We start from the raw sequence: 18,399 nt of genomic DNA, 5'->3' as shown, positions 1-18,399 counted from the left end.
ATGTCTAGCCCTGCAATAATGGTAATCATGGAGGAAGACAGTCTTATGTTGCCCCCATCCTGGCTTTCAGCCAAAGCTATGTGAAATCTCATGAAATAACAGATGCAACAGGAGTTTCTTGCATTAAAGTATGTAAAAGGTTGTTAAATAAATAGTGGTTTACTAAGCTGCCTTGGTTTACTGCAAGAAGTATGGTAAATCAAATACTGTATAATGTGGCATGTTTTCAAAAATACAAATACTGTAGTATGAAAAGGACAGTATAATACAGTCACTGAAGATACCACGTGTCATATTTTGAAGGTTAGAAATGGGTATCTGTACCTTCTGGGCAAAATTCTGTTCTAAGCAATACATATGTGACAGCTTGTGATCAGGAATCAAGCAAATGATATCTGTTGTCTCTCTTGGTAAATTATGGGAGATGCACGTTATTGAATTTGTTCATAATTAACAACAAAAAAGGAGCAGTAACAAGATAATTGTCTGTGTAAGAAACATCATTCTGAACCTCAGTCTCTCTCAGCAGAAGTTTCTAAGATATTCTAAAGGTTATGCTGTTAAGTTTTGTATGTAAAGTGGCTATGCAAACAGAAAAGACTGGAAACTGTCAACTCAAGCATCTCCAGGCTCATTTCCTATACGTGCACTTGAAGAAAGAGAAAAAAGAAGGAAAAAAACCCACTTGAGGTCAATAATTAATGGAGAAAGTCTCCCAATTTGCTGTTTGGACCAGTCAAAGATGATAAGTTTTTTATCATATTAATAACAAACAAAGCACATGAAAATACATCCTGAGTGCTAGGAAGAGACTGGTTCAGTAAAACAAGCCTCTATTAATCACATTTTTTACTGATAAGATCTTGAAGGAGGTGAGCTCTCAACTTCAATTTTGTCTTGTAGATCTGTACAAGAAAATCGCTAGTCCTCTTTCTTGATTTTGTACAATTTCATACCTGTATCACCAACTTGGCATTTTCCCACAAACAGATGCAGAAACAGTCTTTACAACATAGTTTTCAAACACATGCAAAACCGTCATTTCAAATTCTGTCAGAGAAATTCACCTACAGGAGATGTAACAATAGACTGCGTAGCCAGATTGTTTAAAGTAGCGTGGAAGCTTTATCCGATAACACATACTAATCTGAAAGTAAAAAAGCATTTTCTTTTGGGTCCTGCCAGTACTCTTTTGCTTAGCAAATACATAGTTGATAGACAGAAACAAGCACTTTTCACAGTAAGTGAAAACAGATGCATTACTTAAGAAAGGAATGCAGCTCTTGATTCAGTCAGAATCATCTCTTGCGTACTTCAGAATCCAACACTGTACAATATATATGTCCTTGTTCATTGTGTGCAGATGTTCTGGAATGATGGCATGTCAGAATATTTTTTCGTATTTGAGATAGGAAGTTCAGTACGACAATAATTAAAACCTTCCATTGGTAATTACTGATTACAAATTATAGCGTTCATTCCCATGCATCTTAAAACACCTGAATTTGTTGTGCTTGGAGAAGAAATACATTTCAAATTGACAAAGGGTTTTTAGCTTCCAGGATAATATGGCAAGGAAAAACGAATCTCCGTTCAGAGTATCCAAAGATACTGCATCTCTATCAGCAAAGTGTCCCCCTCCCAGTCTGCTGGGATGGTTCAAGATGAAGTTCTGGCTTAAATGTTGACTCCTGGCACAGACATTTTATTTTCTAGTCTTTTGATTTTCTGATAAACTACAAGTAAATTACCTATATTCCATATGCTATAATTAATTTGATCATACGTTGTTCTCAAATGTTTGTAACAGGAAAGACTAAGAAAGTATGACCCATTCCTTTTACACTGTTCCTTTGAACAGACTCGTATCTCCTGAGTCATAAGATGTAGTTAATGCACTGAGAAGTAAATTCAAGTCAGCATTGAGTTATTTCAATGTAATACCTGGAAAAAAAATGCAGTTCCTTGAGTAGAAATGCTGTGAACCAAATGGTAAAGCTGCTATTAATTCAGACAGAGATTTGTTTAACTGTGGAGTTTATGGGAACTGCCTGTCTTCTAGGAATATCTGAAATCCTGATGTTGTTTTTATATTAAAAAAAAATCTCAAGTATAATAGCCAACTTATATACATTTAAAATTTCCAGTCTAGTATCTCAGCTGTATACCAATCTGCTATCCTCTCAAATTATGTGAACACCTTATTATTGAGAGATTTGTTCTCCCTGCCCACATGCCCATTAAAAAAATAAATCTTACACTTCAGTACACAAATTGATGCCAAGGTAGCGAAAGTCAAAGAAGAAAGTTCATTTCGGGTATATTATTGCACAGTTGATCTAAGGTTTTGGCCTTTGCTCTACAGCATCGGTTACCGGCTTGCTGCTAACACTGGATTAGGCAGCATAGGGCTTTGTTCTAATATGTCATCTGAATGCTTAAACATAATCTACTTTTGAAAAGGCATTCCAGTTTTATGTGTGGTACATATAGTAGCGGCACAAGGCATTAATACAGTCAGACCAAAAAAAAAATGTGTTTTCGTGAAGCAGCAATTTGTAGCAATTGTAGAACAAAGTCGTCTTCTCCCTGTGCAGGAGCAGGTCAGAAAAGAACCTGGACCTACGTAACTCGTTTTCTTCCCATTGTGTTTGGCCATTAACCAGACGAAGCACACGCTTCCCATGCTGTTCCATTCATACAGCCCAGCGTTCATTCAGAAACAGAATGTTTCCTTTAGTTGATGAATTAAAGGCAGGAGGGGGAGAGGAGTGTAAAAACATTTTGAGATGTGCAGTACCTCAGGAACAACCTTTGAAGGTTAATTCACACTAAAAGCTTGTAACATATTTTTTTCACAGAACTTCAAAATAAGGTGCTGCCTCTTAAATGAGCAACAGTAACTTTTTAAAACTTTTTTAAAAAGCAAACCTCGTGCAGTTTTTTGTGCAATTGCTAAGAAGTTAATGTTGGGTTATTTTTTAAAACCAATCTTGGATTACACTTTCAATACGATATAAAAACTAAGTGAACAACGTTTTTTGCCCTGCCTTGACTAATCTAGCATTGTATTTTGGCAAGCTGAAATATAGAACTAGGATTGTGTACTAGTGACCTTAAAAAAAAACAGCAAGTAAATTCTGTAAGCAGATTAAAGTTTATTGTTTGCTTTTCATCTTCACTTGCAGCCCAGGTGTCTCTAGCAAAGCCAATCTGAGGAAAAGCTACTTTTGTTGGAGTCTCTTTGTGAACAAAACAGATGACATAAAGAGCAGGTGTTAAAATAGTGAAAAAGGCAAACAGCAGTTATTTTACAGGATGTTTAGCTGTGAAACGGCTGGAAAAAAAAAATCAGGCTACTCTAAAGCATCTTATTTGGAAATCTTTGCTCAAACAGAAGAAACATTTCTCTGTCTTGTAAAACAGAATCTGCCTTTTGATCCCCCAAAGAATGGGTTAGATACACTTACCCTATTCCTCTTGTAACTGATTTCCCAGGGACTGGCAGGAAAAAGCATAGTTTTTACTAAATAAGGATGCTGGAATTTGCTTACTGGTTTCTTTTCACCTGATGCCACTTACGATACTGTGTTTGCCTACTTAAGTGGCATTTAGCACTGGAGTCTTGTATGCGATTTTATTACTGATGTTAGGAAATTGCTCAGCAGCTGGGTAGATCAGACTGTTTTACTGTGTGTGTTTTTCAAATTGCACTGCACAGCTGTTAATGTTGGTCTTAACATTACAATAGCAAGCATTGTAAATTAATAACTAGAAAGGTAAGTAAGTATGTGGAGGGAAGTATGTTTGCCTGTGAGATTAAAAAAACAAAAGCTAATGAACTGACATCATTTGGGTGTCTAAATTAAGCATCCTAAACCCATAAAGACAGATTTAGAGTCCCACATTGCAGCGTTCAAGTGTATGCATGGTGGATTTAAGCTTCAAGGTTCACTTGCAGGTAGATGAAAATATTCTGCTTTGAAGTGTAACTTCTGTTTCTTAGACACACAAATTCACCAGCAGGTTTCTTTGGTGATGGTTGTAACTGGTGAAGGAAGCAAACCCTAATGCAAAATTATTTTATAGTCGTGGAAGCAGTGGCTGCTTACTGTAGAGAATTGTAAATTCTCTCCATTCTCAACAAATATTTCTTTCTTTATGAAAAAACCCTTATGACATCACTGGAACACTTCTTTAGAGATACTATGTCAACCGCTCAGATAAGTCCTCAAAATATTTATTGCTTAGAAGATAGGCATCTTGGTACGAAACACAAACACTCGTAAATTTACTATGCAATTGCAACTATGCTATCACACTTTTTCAGGTCACAGTGAAATAAAGGTTTATTAAATCAAAATCTATTGAACTGTATAGCATTTAGAATCAAATGAGTTTCTATAAAAATGTGGAATAGTGATCAGGTTTATTCTCCAATAATGCTAAGAATATATACTGTATACATTTTTTTTCTGCTGTTTCAGGTATGATTTTACAAATGTTGCCACTTTGGCAATAAACATGTAATTTTCCCTTAGCTGCAATGGACTGGCATTAAAGGAAGCTGTGTGGCATCTGCAACACCTTTCCCCAGGACATTTTTCCCTTTAATATTGTGTATTTGAGTGGAAACGTTACAGGATGCAAAGGATATCCGCTAATGAACTTTCCTGAAATTCTGTCACTTCACTGGGCTAATTTCACCACCAGTCAGACGTGCGGAATTACAGTTCTTTATCAGCGGGGCTTCACGTCCTAATTTCTGCACACAGGCTTTGAAACCACGTTTCAAACAACATTTTTCAAGCATGCCTGGGATGAAGGTACATTCCGTATTCTTTAGACGGGGATAAAACAGCCCTTGTCAGCTGATTATGAATTAGCGGCTGGAGTTTCCGACAGGCTCGCAGCCCGCCCGCGGCTGTAACCACGATCTGCCCGAGCAGCTCGGACCTCTGGGCAAACGTCCGAGCGGGAGCTCCGCAGCACGGCACGGTTCCCTGTCCCAGCCACTCAAAGCACATCTTCAGGCTCCGGCGCAACTCTTTTTTGATTGAAAGGCAATTCAGAAGTTTAGTTTAGACAATGCGTTTTGGGGGGAATTGAGAGAATGCCAGAAGGAAAGAAAACAAACAAAAAAAAACCCAAAACACGACGAAATAGAATCATGGAATCATAGGTTGGGAAGGACCTGTAAGGCCGTGGAGTCCAACCATCCACCCACCACCACTACGCCTGCTAAACCGTGCCCTGAAGTGCCACCTCCGCGCGTTTTTTGACCGCCTCCGGGGATGGTGACTCCGCCACCTCCCCGGGCACCCGGCAGCAGGTGGCGGGAGGCCGCGGGCGAGCCTCCCGGCGCAGAGGCCCTTACCTTCATGAGCCACTGCGTGTTGTTCTCCATCACGCTCTCCAGCAGCCGCAGCCTCCGCACGGAGCCGTCGTGGTCGGCGGGCGCGTCCCTCTGCACGCCGTCGGGCGCGCGCGCCGCCGCCGCCGGCCGGCAGCCGTCCGCCTCGGGCAGCAGGAAGGTGTAGCTGCAGGCGCCGTGCTGCACCCGGTACTGCCGCCCGCCCGCCGCCTCCGCGCCCTCGCCCGGGGAGCCGCCGCCCGCCGCCAGCAGCGCGCCGCAGCCCAGGAGGAAGCAGACGGCCGGCCGCATCTTAACGCCGGCGGCCGCCCGGCCAGCCGAGAGCGGGGCCGCGGGAGCGCGGAACTAGCTGCCCTGCGCCCAGGCCGGGCGCCCCGCTGCCATGTGCCGCCGGGCCGAGGGCCGCGCCGCTCCGCCGTCCCGACGGCAGACGTACCGCTGCCTCCTCCTCCTCCTCCTCCCCGCCGCCGTGCCCCGAGCTGTCAGACGCGGGAAGCAACAGCGGTCCCCTGCCTGTCTGTCTGCCTGCCTGCCCGCCGCGCTGCTTCCTCCTCCTCCGCGCCCGCCTCAGCACCTCCCGGCCCTGGTACCCGCGCCGCCCGCGCTCCTTCCCTTATATGATAAGTTGGTCGGAGCGGGCAGGCACGCGGAGCGGGGCCGCCCCTCCCTCCCGCCCGCGCCACAGCCCGCCCGCGCCGGGGGGGGGGGGGGGAGGGGGCGAGGGGAAGCCCCGGGGAGGAGCCGGCAGCGGCGCGAGCCCCGCGGGTCCGCGCGGCGCGGCGCCGGGTGAGGCTTCTCCCAGACGGGGCAGCCGGTGCCGGCGGCGATCAGCTGCGGACACGGAGCTCCTCGGCTCCTCCGTTCTCCTGACAGGATCTTGGTTGGTCTGGGTTTTTTTTTTTGTTTCTGAAGTGTGCGGAGCCGAGATGTCACTTCGCTTGTGTTTGGCGCCTGGCGTAATGTCGGAGAAAGACGCTGTCCCCAGCGCGCAGCAGCAGGCCTGGGCACGTCCTCGCAGAGAGAACAAGAGAGGGGTTTTCATTAAAAGTTTTCAGCTGAGCAGACCTTGTGCGCTTCTCTGAGGCGAACACTTGTCTGTAGGCGCGTCCTTCCAGAGCTAGAGAGCTTCCAAGCTTTCCTTTCTTTAACGCTTTTTTTTTGGTCAGTGTGCAATGTTGAACTTGGGAAGCGCTGGCGTTCGGCAGGGTTACGAGTCCCGCATCAGCTGGGCCAGGCCGGGAGCAGCGACCCGGCGGCAGCGGGGCAGGCACCGGGCTGCACGGCCGCTGCCCCGCCGGCTGCCGCTGGCCCAGCTCCGTGCCCACCCGAAAGGTGAGGGAAACGCTAACACAGCCAGCAGTGGGAATGTACGCGTAGGAGTGAAAAGGAGCTTCCCCCTACTTCCCACTCCCATCTTCCCTGCGATCATCAGCGAGCTTCAAAAAGCGGAAAATTACTGACCGAACCCGGGGAAAGAGTTGATTCCGCTAAAACATTGGGAAAAGTTTTCTCCTCTGTTTTAGAAAATGTCTTCTTGAAACCAGCGCAGTAGGATCCTGGCTTCTGAAGACAAACTGCCTGGGAGTTTTGCTAGGTCTGGATCTGGAAGCTATAGATTCTTCTTAATTAAAATAAACAAAGGGAATGCCGAGCTAGTCAAACTAACATGAATTACTGACCAAAGTTTCTCCTACACGAGGAAAATCCCAGCGTGCCTCGGGATCTCTGTGGACAGACTTCCTTGCACAACTTGCTGTATTTCATGTAGCGTATTAATGTGGCTTTTACTTTTTAAAACATGGAACTCGTGTTCAGGGGTTGTCAAAAATAGTTAGCTAAAATGCATGCCTTACGTTGTTAGAAGCTGTTGGCATTTCTTTACATAATACATAGATACCTCTGGAAAGGAACATCTCTAGAATTCAATTCTGGAGACTTCCAGAAAGGCTCAAGTTATACTTGGACTGTGACCTGTGGAACCAGTTTGTCGGATTTTCTTCCTGCAGTGTGTCCCTCTGTCATCGTTCATCCTTCTAGCCAGAGGAAATGGAGGAATATGTTTGGAACTTGGGATGCAGTCAAGATTATTTTCTACAAAATGTACATATTTGGGGGTCTTGGCATATAAATTATGCATTCTCCATTCCTCCAACTTTGTATTGCAATAGCAAACCAAATTAACGGGACAGCAACTGCATTGTTAATGACGTTTCAAAAGCTTTCTCCATAGTGATTTCTGCTTTTCAATATAGTGAAGTCTTTGAGAGAATGCTTAATTCCATGTGAACAGCAGACTTTTGCAAGGTAGTTAAGAGACCTACTATTACGCAATGAGGACAGCTGTAGGATTAGATTTATACACTAGACTGTGTGAAGCATTTGTAGGTATCTAACTGGACATTCAAATTCAGTATTTTCTTTTATTTGAATATTTTTTAATTAACTTTCTAAGTTCAATGAGAATTTCCAATTGTGGCTTGTGCTTGTCCTTAAATTGGTCCACTCCCAGCTTTCTTTTCCTCTCACAGCTAGCTCAAAGAATATAGGGCCCTCAATAGAGTAGTGCTGAAACTACGAGTGCTCCAGCTCTGAAAGCATCTGTCTCCTAGATTTTTGAGGAACTGGAAGATAATCTTCAGTTTTTCTGATTATATTTTCATGCATTTTTTTAATCTCTTAGTTAGACATTAAATGGAGAGACTGACCAGTGTAGTCTTTCAGGGGTTTTGCTTTTAATTATTCGACATCTACTCAAGGGACTCTACATGTATGAAAGACAGGATTTAATGGATGCTGAGAGTTCATTAGACAGGATTTCCATGAGAGGCTTGATTAAATCGACAGTTTTTTAATTGCTATGAAGCTTGCCATCTGTATGCCACACTGGCAAGTCAGATCACCGACAGAATCCAGCAGCCCGGTTTGCTGGGTTTTCGAGGAGAGACTGGAGAGTCTCTAAAGGTTTGAACAGGAGTCTGTTTTCCTTTCCGAAAGGCCGAAGCGTGACCCCGGCGGCCTCCCAAGGCCTGCTGTATCTTGGGCCTCCACTAGGGAGAACTGTGGTTGTATGAATACTGGGAAGAGAAACTAGTCTACCTTTTACTGTTTTTTTCGGCTGGGTTTGGTTCTTTGTGGGGTTTTTTTTGAATGAATGAATGAATGAATGAATGGGTGGCCAGTTGCTATGGCAGCTCACAGCAGTTCAGGGAACAGGTATGGAAAGTTCAGGTATTATTCTGAGAAGTGACCAGATATTACTAATGGAAGACTCTTACCAGCACAGCAGGCACCACCAGTTAGCTATTTTGCTTTGCTTCTCATCTGGCTCTTGGAGTAACACCCCAAGGTTCACCATGGCAAAGTTTTCCCCAGCTTTTCCTTGATACTTCCAGGCCGTAGTGAAAATAACTGGAATACAAACCCCAACACACACATGTGACTGATGGAGGATTTTGGTGTTTCCCCATCTGCGTCCAATGGACTCATATTGCTTTAATGAAGTACTCTTTCCCACTGCCCAGGAAAGTTAGCAAGCGTTCACCTTGCCAACTAAATAAATATACATCCCTTTTAACCCTTCACTACAGGATAGCACCGTATTTGGTGCGTCTTTTGGAGCATTTGACTGTGATCCTTCACCCTTTCTATCCCTTTGGGAGCGGCTTTCCCAGCTGTGCAGGAGGAAGTGGTCTTCTCTGCCTCCCCAGGGAGTCAAAGCCAGTCAGAGTTCAGGGGGAAAGAAAGTAGTAACCGCTAAATTTAGAAATCTGGTGTGAAAAGTAAGGCAAGCTAAATACATTTTTGTCCTTGAAAACTGAGGAGGAGGAAGGAAGATGCCTGAACACAGCCTTTTTACTGAGCCTCAGAGACATAATAACAAGTCTGCTTGCAGGGCAGGGCTTATTCCAGAAAAGCTGAATGACGGAGAAGATCCGTCTCCCGTCAGTTATGACAAGGAACATCTTATCATTAGACATGTTGAAGTAGGAAGGAATTTAAATAATTTGGCATGGAACCTTGTATATGCCGGTATGAAATTGAGTAAAAAGTTATAATTCTGACCAGTTGCTTCCTCTCGGTGTTTTTTTCAGGCTCACTGTTCTCTTCATCTTTTATTTCTGCTGTCGATACGGAGTGGCGTGTTTGCATTCATGATACATTTCTTCTTCAAACCAAAATATAGCTGCTTAGCCTATGATTTCCTGCTTGCTTTATAGCTGAGTGTGTACAGTATTCGACATAAAATAGCAAATACTGGCTTGGTATATTTGAACTACAAATTAGATCTTTCCCGTTTTAGAAAGAAGACACCCACTCTACAGAACTCACCTTATAAGAGGAGCTGAAATGTATATTTTGTCAAAACGAAACGTTTAGAACGTTTTGCCAGATGTGTTGCAGGCAATTTCCTTTCCTGGGAAAGAGTAAATTCCCTTACTCAGCCAATCCTGGTTTTATTCCATACAGCATATGACTAAGCTGCTTTGAGAGAGATGCCTGAATACCACTAACATTATCTTTCCAATTATCATTTTACTTACAGCTGCACAGCTTCTGTTTGACAGGCAAATACAGAGATCTTGTGAGATCCCAATAGAAAAGGAAGCATAAAAATTTTTGAGGTAATGTAAGAAAATGTTGACTTGGCTTTGGTCTGCTATCTGCAGACTTTACCACCTAAAACTTTCGAGATGTTGATTTAGCAGATAAGCAAGTTCTCATTTCAGCAGTTTTCTTGTTTTGACAAGGGAAAAATAAGTAATGAAATATGTACAAAGTAAAGGCAGAACAATGTAAACACGTAGGTTTTGGTGCTGCATTCTTACAGGGATATTTGATCTACATATGTAAATGAAAATGCTGTAGTGTGAGAATATGGAACGTCCAAATCAAATCTGAGATGAAAAACTATCTGACACTTGGAATAAATTAATGAAGTCTTTTATATATTCACGGTAGTTACATTCCTCACATTTTGACACTCAATGTTAAGTCCCCACCTTTGGTGCCTGGTACTTTAATACTAGTTTGTGGTAGGTCCATTTGCTGGCTTAAAAATATTTTCTTTCACTGGGATTATTTTAGCATGTTTCTCAGGAACAAATGTCAACAAGGACAAGACTTATGAACTTGTAACTTAAAAAACAGGGAACAGGAACTTGGACTCTACTAGATTTTTAGTCTGCTGAAAATCTTATCTGTTTTGAGATCTTACACTCTCTTTGATAGAGAGGAGTGCCAGATTATTATGTTTTTCAATAAGCCAAAACAAATTGTTTTCATCAAGAGCCACAGTTCAGTTCTTTAGCACTTCTAAAATTAGTGGTAATATCTTACCAAACATCCCACTTTTCCCCACCATTTGCCTGTTACCCTTTTTATTCGGTCTGAACTTCTCCACCGGTCTCTCCTGAGTCCTTTAACAAAATCTCAGGATTCCGTTCACTTCCTCAGCTGCTGCTTATTTCTAATCAGAACATCTGGTGTAATGTCTTGTGAATTCATAGTCATCTTTATGTTTCGTCTCCGACGTTCCCTCACGTCTCCTTCGAGGGCACTTCCTTTCAAGGCAGGGCATTTACCCAGTAATTCTCACATTGTGCTTTTGCTGAAGGGACAAGAGGTCAATAATCTGATCCACTGAAAATTTCAGTTACCACTCTGTCTTGGTGACTCAGTCTGTTTGTTCCCATCTTGCCTTGTAACATCCCATCCATCATTTCAGTACACGGTATTTTTCCTAGATGTCATGCCATTAGTGGAAGCAGAACACAGCCAAAACCAGACTTTGTGTCTTCCGGTGGAAATGCTTGCATGCCAGCCCCTTTTTCTCTTGCACAGTTGATACTGCCAACATCCTTAAATGCATTTAAATCTATAATCTGCAAGTTATGTTTATATCTCTTTGTTTCTTTGGTATTTTATTCTCTTCCTTTTTTGATGCTATGCTTTCATTAACGTCTCTAAAACTCCGATGTTGATCCTCATCATCAACACACTGACTTTTGTAACATATTCTGTCTGGCTCCTCCGTAATATTTGAAACGTGACTTGCTTATGAAGCTTATTATATTAGTTCTGTCTCTCTTAGTAAACTACATTCAACTTTATTTTCTTAAGAATTGTTAGAAAACTGTCAGAGCTTCGCACAAGTAGAATGTCTACTTAATTGCTTCTCATTTGTTTTCATTTTTGGAAGCTCTAAATTCAGCACTTCCCCTATCAAATATGTCATCTTCTTTGCTTACTTTTTAGGCACTGACTGGATTGGCTTTCTTGGACTGTCTTGGTTAAACTTGGGATGTCTTTTCTCAGTTAATCTGACATTAACGTGACCATATTTTCCACTGGCAGACTCATTTTGATATCCCACTTTCGTTATACAGCATCTGCTCAAGGCTTTTTGACTGAGGTTATATTAACCTTAAAAGAAATTATATATTTTTATGTATACATACTTATGTCTGTACATATGTATATGCTTAGTATGTTGTAGAAGCCACTTTACCTAAAACATAATTGGTCACATTAATTTAGATTGGGACTTTATGATATCACATCTTGAGCGATAACAATAACATGAATGAATGTTTTTTGCAATTCCTGTCATTATCACTTCCACATTCCAGAACCTTCTTAAATGCAAAATGCTTCTTAGCTTTTACTGTTTCGTTACTTTTGTAGTGATTTCCTTTAGCAATCCAAATTTTCAAGGGATATCTGAAGTAGAATACACAAATATCTATAAAGCTGTGGTTTACACAAATAATGAATGAAGATATCTGAGAAGATTCTCACAGTGCATTAACGAAGTTCCTATTTGTAGGACAGATGGTAGCTTCGTTCACTGTGAGCATTCTTTAATAATGAATGTTATTTTAATCTTTGAAAGGTGAATCATCCACGTACAGAAGTAGGAAGTGAGTCCCAGGATTATGAAGAATAGGTGCTATATGTCCTTCCTCCTCAACATTTTTATGTTGTTAGGCTATAGTGCCCAAAGGCTGTGCTCATTCACTTCAGAGCTACGTGATGACAGCAAACTTTAGCTGGTAACAAGTGTAATTACATCTTAAACTCAAATAGCATGGGTTCAAAATTAACATGGAAATTACAGCTCATGTTAAGGATCTTATAGCTGGACTGCTGAATATCTTTGACAGTGTTAAGTGCTGAGCCCTGTCTATCTCCCATACTGGGCAAAACGTAATACAGCACTTGTTTAAACAGGTTACCATTGGTTTGAAACTGAATGAAATAACTTGCATGCTGATGTGTAGCTATTAGCTCTAGTAATGCTTTTAGAACCTGTTCTAAAAAATTGCATATTTCCTCTTCATTATTAAATTATAGGTGAAAAAATTAACATATTCTTATTCTGTATGCTCATATACTGTTTATATGCTCTTTGAAAAATGTCTTTTTAATTACAGTTTTGTGCATTTGGACAATTTAAACCTAAAATCTTTATGTAAGGTTTTGACTTTTGTTGTGTAATGTGAATGTTGTATTATGTTGATGTGAAAAGGCAGCAGACCATGAAAGAGTCCAGAAGGCTTTTGAAAAATGAGAAATCTGCCTTGCTGACATCCTAAAGAAAAACGCATATGCCATTTGTTTAAAGGAATGTATTTTAAGTATGTCTAAGCAGTTGACAGTAACCTAGCCTTACAAATAACCTCAGTCCCTGTGATTTAAACCCTTCCTCTTGTAAGTAGTCATTCAGGTTAGCGGAAGGTTCTCTCATCTGGTAATAGCACTCTTATTTGATAATAACAGCATGTCATACTTCCAAAGAGCATGTTCAAGTTAAGAATCTGAATTCAAAGATAAACTGATGTCAAAGAGAGAATGAAAAGGAAGTGAGAAACCATGTAAGAGGAATAAACAAAGCTTTCGGAGAGAGAGAGGACATTTATGGCAACAGTAGGGTACTTAGTTCCTGACATCTGTTTCCCTCAAGAAAAAAATACAGTACATACGCTAACCTTTTTATGCAGAGTGCAAGAAAAATATTTGCAACATATTTTCATATATTCATATTTGTTGAACTGTATTATGGATGTGTAATTTGAAGAGGACAGAGCAACTGCAAACTTTTTTTGCACTCCGTAAAGATAAATATTTGCTCTTTTCAATACCAATAAACATAGCTCAGTAATAGTTCTCAAAAACAGTGCCCACCCTCTTGCTGTTTCTGCCACAAAAACTAGGCATTGTTTTTATCGTTGGTCTCACTGCTGTACAAGCAAAGGAAGGAACTAAACTATTTTTTTCCCTACTTAGTGAGGCATCAGAACCTGTGATGGGACAGGGGAAAGATTATCTGCACACTTATACTGAGAGTAGGGCTTCTTTGTGCTTGGACTCCTTGACTCCATATGACCGTCTAGTGAAACTCCTATTGTTGTGTAAATATTAACATGAGTACCTCAGTGGCTGACTAACAGTCTGTTCTTTATCTCTCCAAATAAATCATTTATTGGAAAGATAATCCTCCACCTCCCGTGAAATGTGTACAGAAGATCAAATCTCTTATGAGTATCCTAGCATTAAAATGGTATAGTTTCTTCCCAACACAAACTAGTTAGAAAGTCCTCTTACTGGTCTTTCACTTTATCTAAATCTGAATTATTACTTGAGTAGTTTCACTACACAGAGAAAATTCAAATCTTTTAAAATCTTTATTTTGTCTCACTAGAAATACAGGTGAATGCAATTTGGAGACTGCACTGGTGATGTCTGTATTGTTTGAACGTGAATACCCATTCAGGCTAGCCACAGCTAAACTGAATTGTATTTACAAATTCTATCATATCATTCAATCTTAGCTTACTAGCTTCATTTTAAACCTGATTATAGAAGGTCTTGCTCATAGTTATATGTTCTCACTTGATTTTGAAGTCAATATCTTCAGTCAAATCTGCAATCAAATTCTGTTTTAAACAACTAATAAGGCTTCACGTTTAGTGTTAAATGTTATATTATCAGTTGTTACTGCTTTGACTGTAGCCTGTGGGATGTTATTAATAGCAATGTCCAGTGAATAGCATTTCTCTTGAACATAAATAGCTTTATATCTAATTCATCAAATTAATAATCAGCTGATGTTGTTCTATTAATTTCCGCCTTCCTTTGGATGTTCACCCAATTCAAGTATCATTTTTAAGCACAAAAAATTGCATACATTGAAGTTAAAATATTTACAAGATGATGCCATGACAATCAAAAGAATATCTCCTAACTGGGCCATCTTGGAATATTTTCCTCTTCTATTAATGAAGATTGTGTCCTTGTGTAGGGTGTCAAGGTGGCCTCTTCTGATTAAACACGAAGATCAGTCACCCAGGGCTTCCTTGTAGTGTCAGAGAGATTTCTCTCTGCTGATCAGAAGGGGACTCTCGAGTAACAAGCTCAGATGAAAGCGCCTGAAGTTAGTTGAAATGAATGTCGGGACATTCACTAGACAGTACAAATGCTGGCTTCGTGCTTATTAGAAAAATCTCGTTGCTGTAAACTGCATGGGAAGGACAGGAGCCTTGTCCAAACCAGTTTTCTGCAGAAGGTGATGAGAACTGAGGATAAACCCACCTGATTTTTTTTGTCTTTTGCTAGAAGTTCTAGTTTGACTTACTGAAAGAAATGATGGTTGTTCCAGATTTCAGATGTTTTCCATTATCTCAACTTAAAGTGCTGTTATTTGTATATTATCAGCATTTTTTCATTTTATTACAATTTTTGGACTATTATATCCCAACTTTATTGTTTTGACTCTCATCTTTTTCAGTAATGGATTCAGTTGGACTATGAATTGATTAAAAAACAGCGCACAAAGAAATTGGGTCTAAATAGATTATTCACCCTGGAAAGATAATTCATTTACGCTGTAGGCACATTTTCCAAGGTTAAGAGCACTAAATAAATGTCAGCTGAAATGTTTAAGCAGTGCCTGTTCTGGAACTCCATTGCAGCCCTGCCTTGTAGATGGCGAGGGAGGATGGGCTAGCGAGGGACTGAGTCCAGTCAGGAGGACTACAGCAGGCAGGGAGACTGTTAGCAGTCATGGCCTAAACTTTGTTTTAATTTTATACCAGGTATAAAGAAATATCTTCTGAGGCTGAGATCTATGAGGCCGTAGAAAAGCCTCTCATGAGAAGCGGTGGAATCCCTGTTACAGAAGTAATTTAATATAGATGGGCAAAACACTGAAATATGTAAAGGAAAATCCTGTACTGGCAGCAGTAAGACTTTTTCATCTCATAATTTCTGTCATTAAACCTCATCACTTTGATGAAAGGAAGAAAAATGTTTATGCTGGACCTCCATGAGAAAAGTGCTTTTAGAAAAAATATCCCTCTTCAGATGATAAAAATATAATTAGTATATTTGAAATAATTCTTGCATTTTCTCACAGTCATGAAATTAAAACTGTCAGCCACAAGCTAATATGAATGCCTGCAAAGTGCTAAACACAGTTATTGCAATATCATGCAGCAGTGGTTTTAATATTGGAAATTATTATGTTTTCAGACTTCATTGCAATATTGGAACAACTTCATCTTATATTCTTTATTCTACCAGTGACATGCAAAAGAATATAGTTAATCCTATTACTAAAAGCATCAGAGTGAGACTGTGCTTCAGAGACTATTATTGCCCACATGCGAACCTGCTTGGCTAACTGAGAAGTTTACAACCAGACAAATTATTCTCAACTACCAATAGATTAATTGCTACTTTTGTTTTCAGATTTTTTTAAAAAATAATACTCATTTAAACGTGTTTACAATGTATAATATAAAAAATGCACTTCATAGATATCATCAACTTAACAAACCACAAAGCTTGCATCAAAATCAGGCTGTTCTTGGTTTTTGTTAACTTGAGACAGATCAATTTCTGACTTTTAAAACGTCTATTTTGGAACATTTATTCTATGTGACGTGGGTTCCTTTTATCCATATATTCTACCTTGCTGGTTCTGCAACAGGGTGGAGAAAATCTGCACTCACCTATCTCTTACGTAACTCTGCTGGCCCACAATTTTAGACTGCAGTGCACCCAATAAAGAAAAATAACACATACTTCTAAGATAGCTATTTCAGTAAACTGATAGCCTGAAGGACTAAGAAAAAAGTGATGCTTTAAGGGCAAACTGTGGGCCTCTCATTCAGAAGACTTTTCTAGTATCAGTCAGAACCTTTTTGTGACGTGTCTGGCATGCACAGTGGTCAGAAGCTGCTGAAGTAAACAAAATGTGGGTCTGTTCTCCATTATTATAATTTGCAGATACCCTGTGTCTGCTCACAGAGGATGGCCCAAGGCTGTTAAAGCTGTTAATGACATGAACAGTGGCCAAGAACTGTCTTTATTTGAAATACAAGTCTACTTTAAAAGTAAACCAGAACGTGTCAATCCTCAACCAGTTGCCACTTGCATTAACTTTGCACAGTGAGGATTTTTTTAAAGATGCAGATTTCTCACCAAACATTCACTGGACCAGTTAAACAATTGGAAGTATTTTCAAGAGGTGTTACCACTTGTTAAAATACTGGCTTTTGGGGCTGGTCCAAATGAGAATCAGGCTTTACAGTAAGTGAAACTTGGTTTCCTCTCATTGATTTCTCAATGTTTGTAAACTCATTAAATGCTCATTCATCAAATTCCATTTCTTTGCTGACTCTTCCATGTCAGAATGAGGTATCTGTTTCCGAAAAAATGAAGTGGCAGATGGTTTAGTAGGTATTGACCCATATTATAGCCAGGGGAATGAGGTCATTTTAATGAACAGAAGACAAACAAAAAAGAAGGTATTCAGGACTAGAAATAAGGGAGAGAGGGTTTCTTATCTCTTTTTCTTTAATCTTCTTTTACAAAAGTAGAGTTGTGAGTCCTAAACGCTAAATGTTGAAATTCAGGACAGCTTGGGACTGCGTAACAGCTCTGCATATGGACATCAGATAAACCATAGTTGGTACTGCATCTGCTGTACATGCAGGTTTTATCCATGTATGCACTGTGCCATTTTTTTCCAGTTTACTAGGCACCTGAAAAATGGCCTGGTTTCTATGAAAATATGTGGAAAGCCATGTCCCGTGTGCTTTTCATACGAGACGCAAGACTTGACTGTGTAATACAGGACATCCCCTGTTATGTGGGACATCTGCCAAGCCCAGCAGAAAGAAAAGATACAGGCAAGAGGGCAGAACCGGAGGAATACTGGATACTTATTTTGGTTTTAATGTTTATATTCTGCTCAGATCTCAGCTGTCACAGTCCACTTTTAACACCCTCTCTGCGCTGGATTAGTTACGTATTCTGTACTTTCTAGTCTATTTCATGCTTTGTGGTTAAAACTTCAAACTGTTTAAAGTTCATCAGTGAATGACAGATTTTCAGAGGTAATACGTGATACAGGCTTTCAGTCTTCCAAAAACTGTAGTGTCCCTTTGCATCTTTAGGTAAACAATGTATCTCTGATCCATAAGCATGGATAAGCATAACAGCCTTTTAATACTTTTATACGAGTACTTCAGGTTATGTTTGAAAGCCGAACTGCAGCTATTATAATTTTTCTCAACAGTTTTGGGGTAAAAAAAACAATGATACATTGTTTGGGGACATACCAGTATTGCCAGTGTTACGTTTTGGTCTGTTACATCCTGGATTGTGAACCAATTAAATTAAGAAAAAATGATAGTTTAAATTTAAGGAAAATAATTCTTTTCCTACTGGTTACAAAAGCATGAAAATGTTACTCTGCAAAATGACAATAGAAGGTGGCAAATAAATAAAAACCATAATTTTGTTTTTATTGTGACTTTGAAACCAGAATCCTGGTAGTCCGGAATTCTGGGTAGTTCTGTTAGCAGTCCTGAATGTGTAAATCCCACTGAAAGTCTCGTTGTAAGACTTTCCTTTTACATTTCCAAAATTAGTCATGTAAAAACTGATAATATTCTACAGATTTGGCTTTGCTTTTGAGACTTTTTTTCTTGTATCTATTTATACATCTAATACAGCTC

At 40.2% G+C, this 18,399-nt stretch overlaps 2 protein-coding genes across 7 annotated transcripts in view; one reads left to right on the top strand and one right to left on the bottom strand.

The window, feature by feature from the left end:
- Nucleotides 1–5,680, bottom strand: part of ANGPT2 (angiopoietin 2) — a 46,210-nt gene extending 40,530 nt beyond the window's left edge. For all 4 annotated transcript variants that reach the window (XM_075414712.1, XM_009939718.2, XM_075414711.1 and 1 more), the window contains exon 1: nucleotides 5,378–5,680. In XM_075414712.1, the coding sequence (XP_075270827.1) occupies nucleotides 5,378–5,665 (288 nt within the window). In that variant the 5' untranslated portion in view covers nucleotides 5,666–5,680. The remainder of the gene's footprint in view (nucleotides 1–5,377) is intronic.
- MCPH1 (microcephalin 1) overlaps nucleotides 1–18,399 on the top strand; it is a 132,730-nt gene that overhangs the window by 93,039 nt on the left and 21,292 nt on the right. Inside the window, exon 13 of one of the 3 annotated variants that reach the window (XM_075414707.1) lies at nucleotides 15,469–15,567. The exons of the other annotated variants lie outside the window; for them this stretch is intronic. Coding sequence (XP_075270822.1) covers nucleotides 15,469–15,474 — 6 coding nt within the window. The 3' untranslated portion in view covers nucleotides 15,475–15,567. Of the gene's footprint in view, nucleotides 1–15,468; nucleotides 15,568–18,399 lie in introns of those variants that run through there. 3 annotated transcript variants of the gene reach the window in all.

Source organism: Opisthocomus hoazin, chromosome 2 (genome assembly GCF_030867145.1).
Source record: "Opisthocomus hoazin isolate bOpiHoa1 chromosome 2, bOpiHoa1.hap1, whole genome shotgun sequence".
In the NCBI taxonomy this organism is placed as follows: Eukaryota; Metazoa; Chordata; class Aves; order Opisthocomiformes; family Opisthocomidae; genus Opisthocomus; species Opisthocomus hoazin.
The sequence above is the reverse complement of the archived record's forward strand: the minus strand, read 5'-3'. Positions and strand labels throughout refer to the sequence as shown.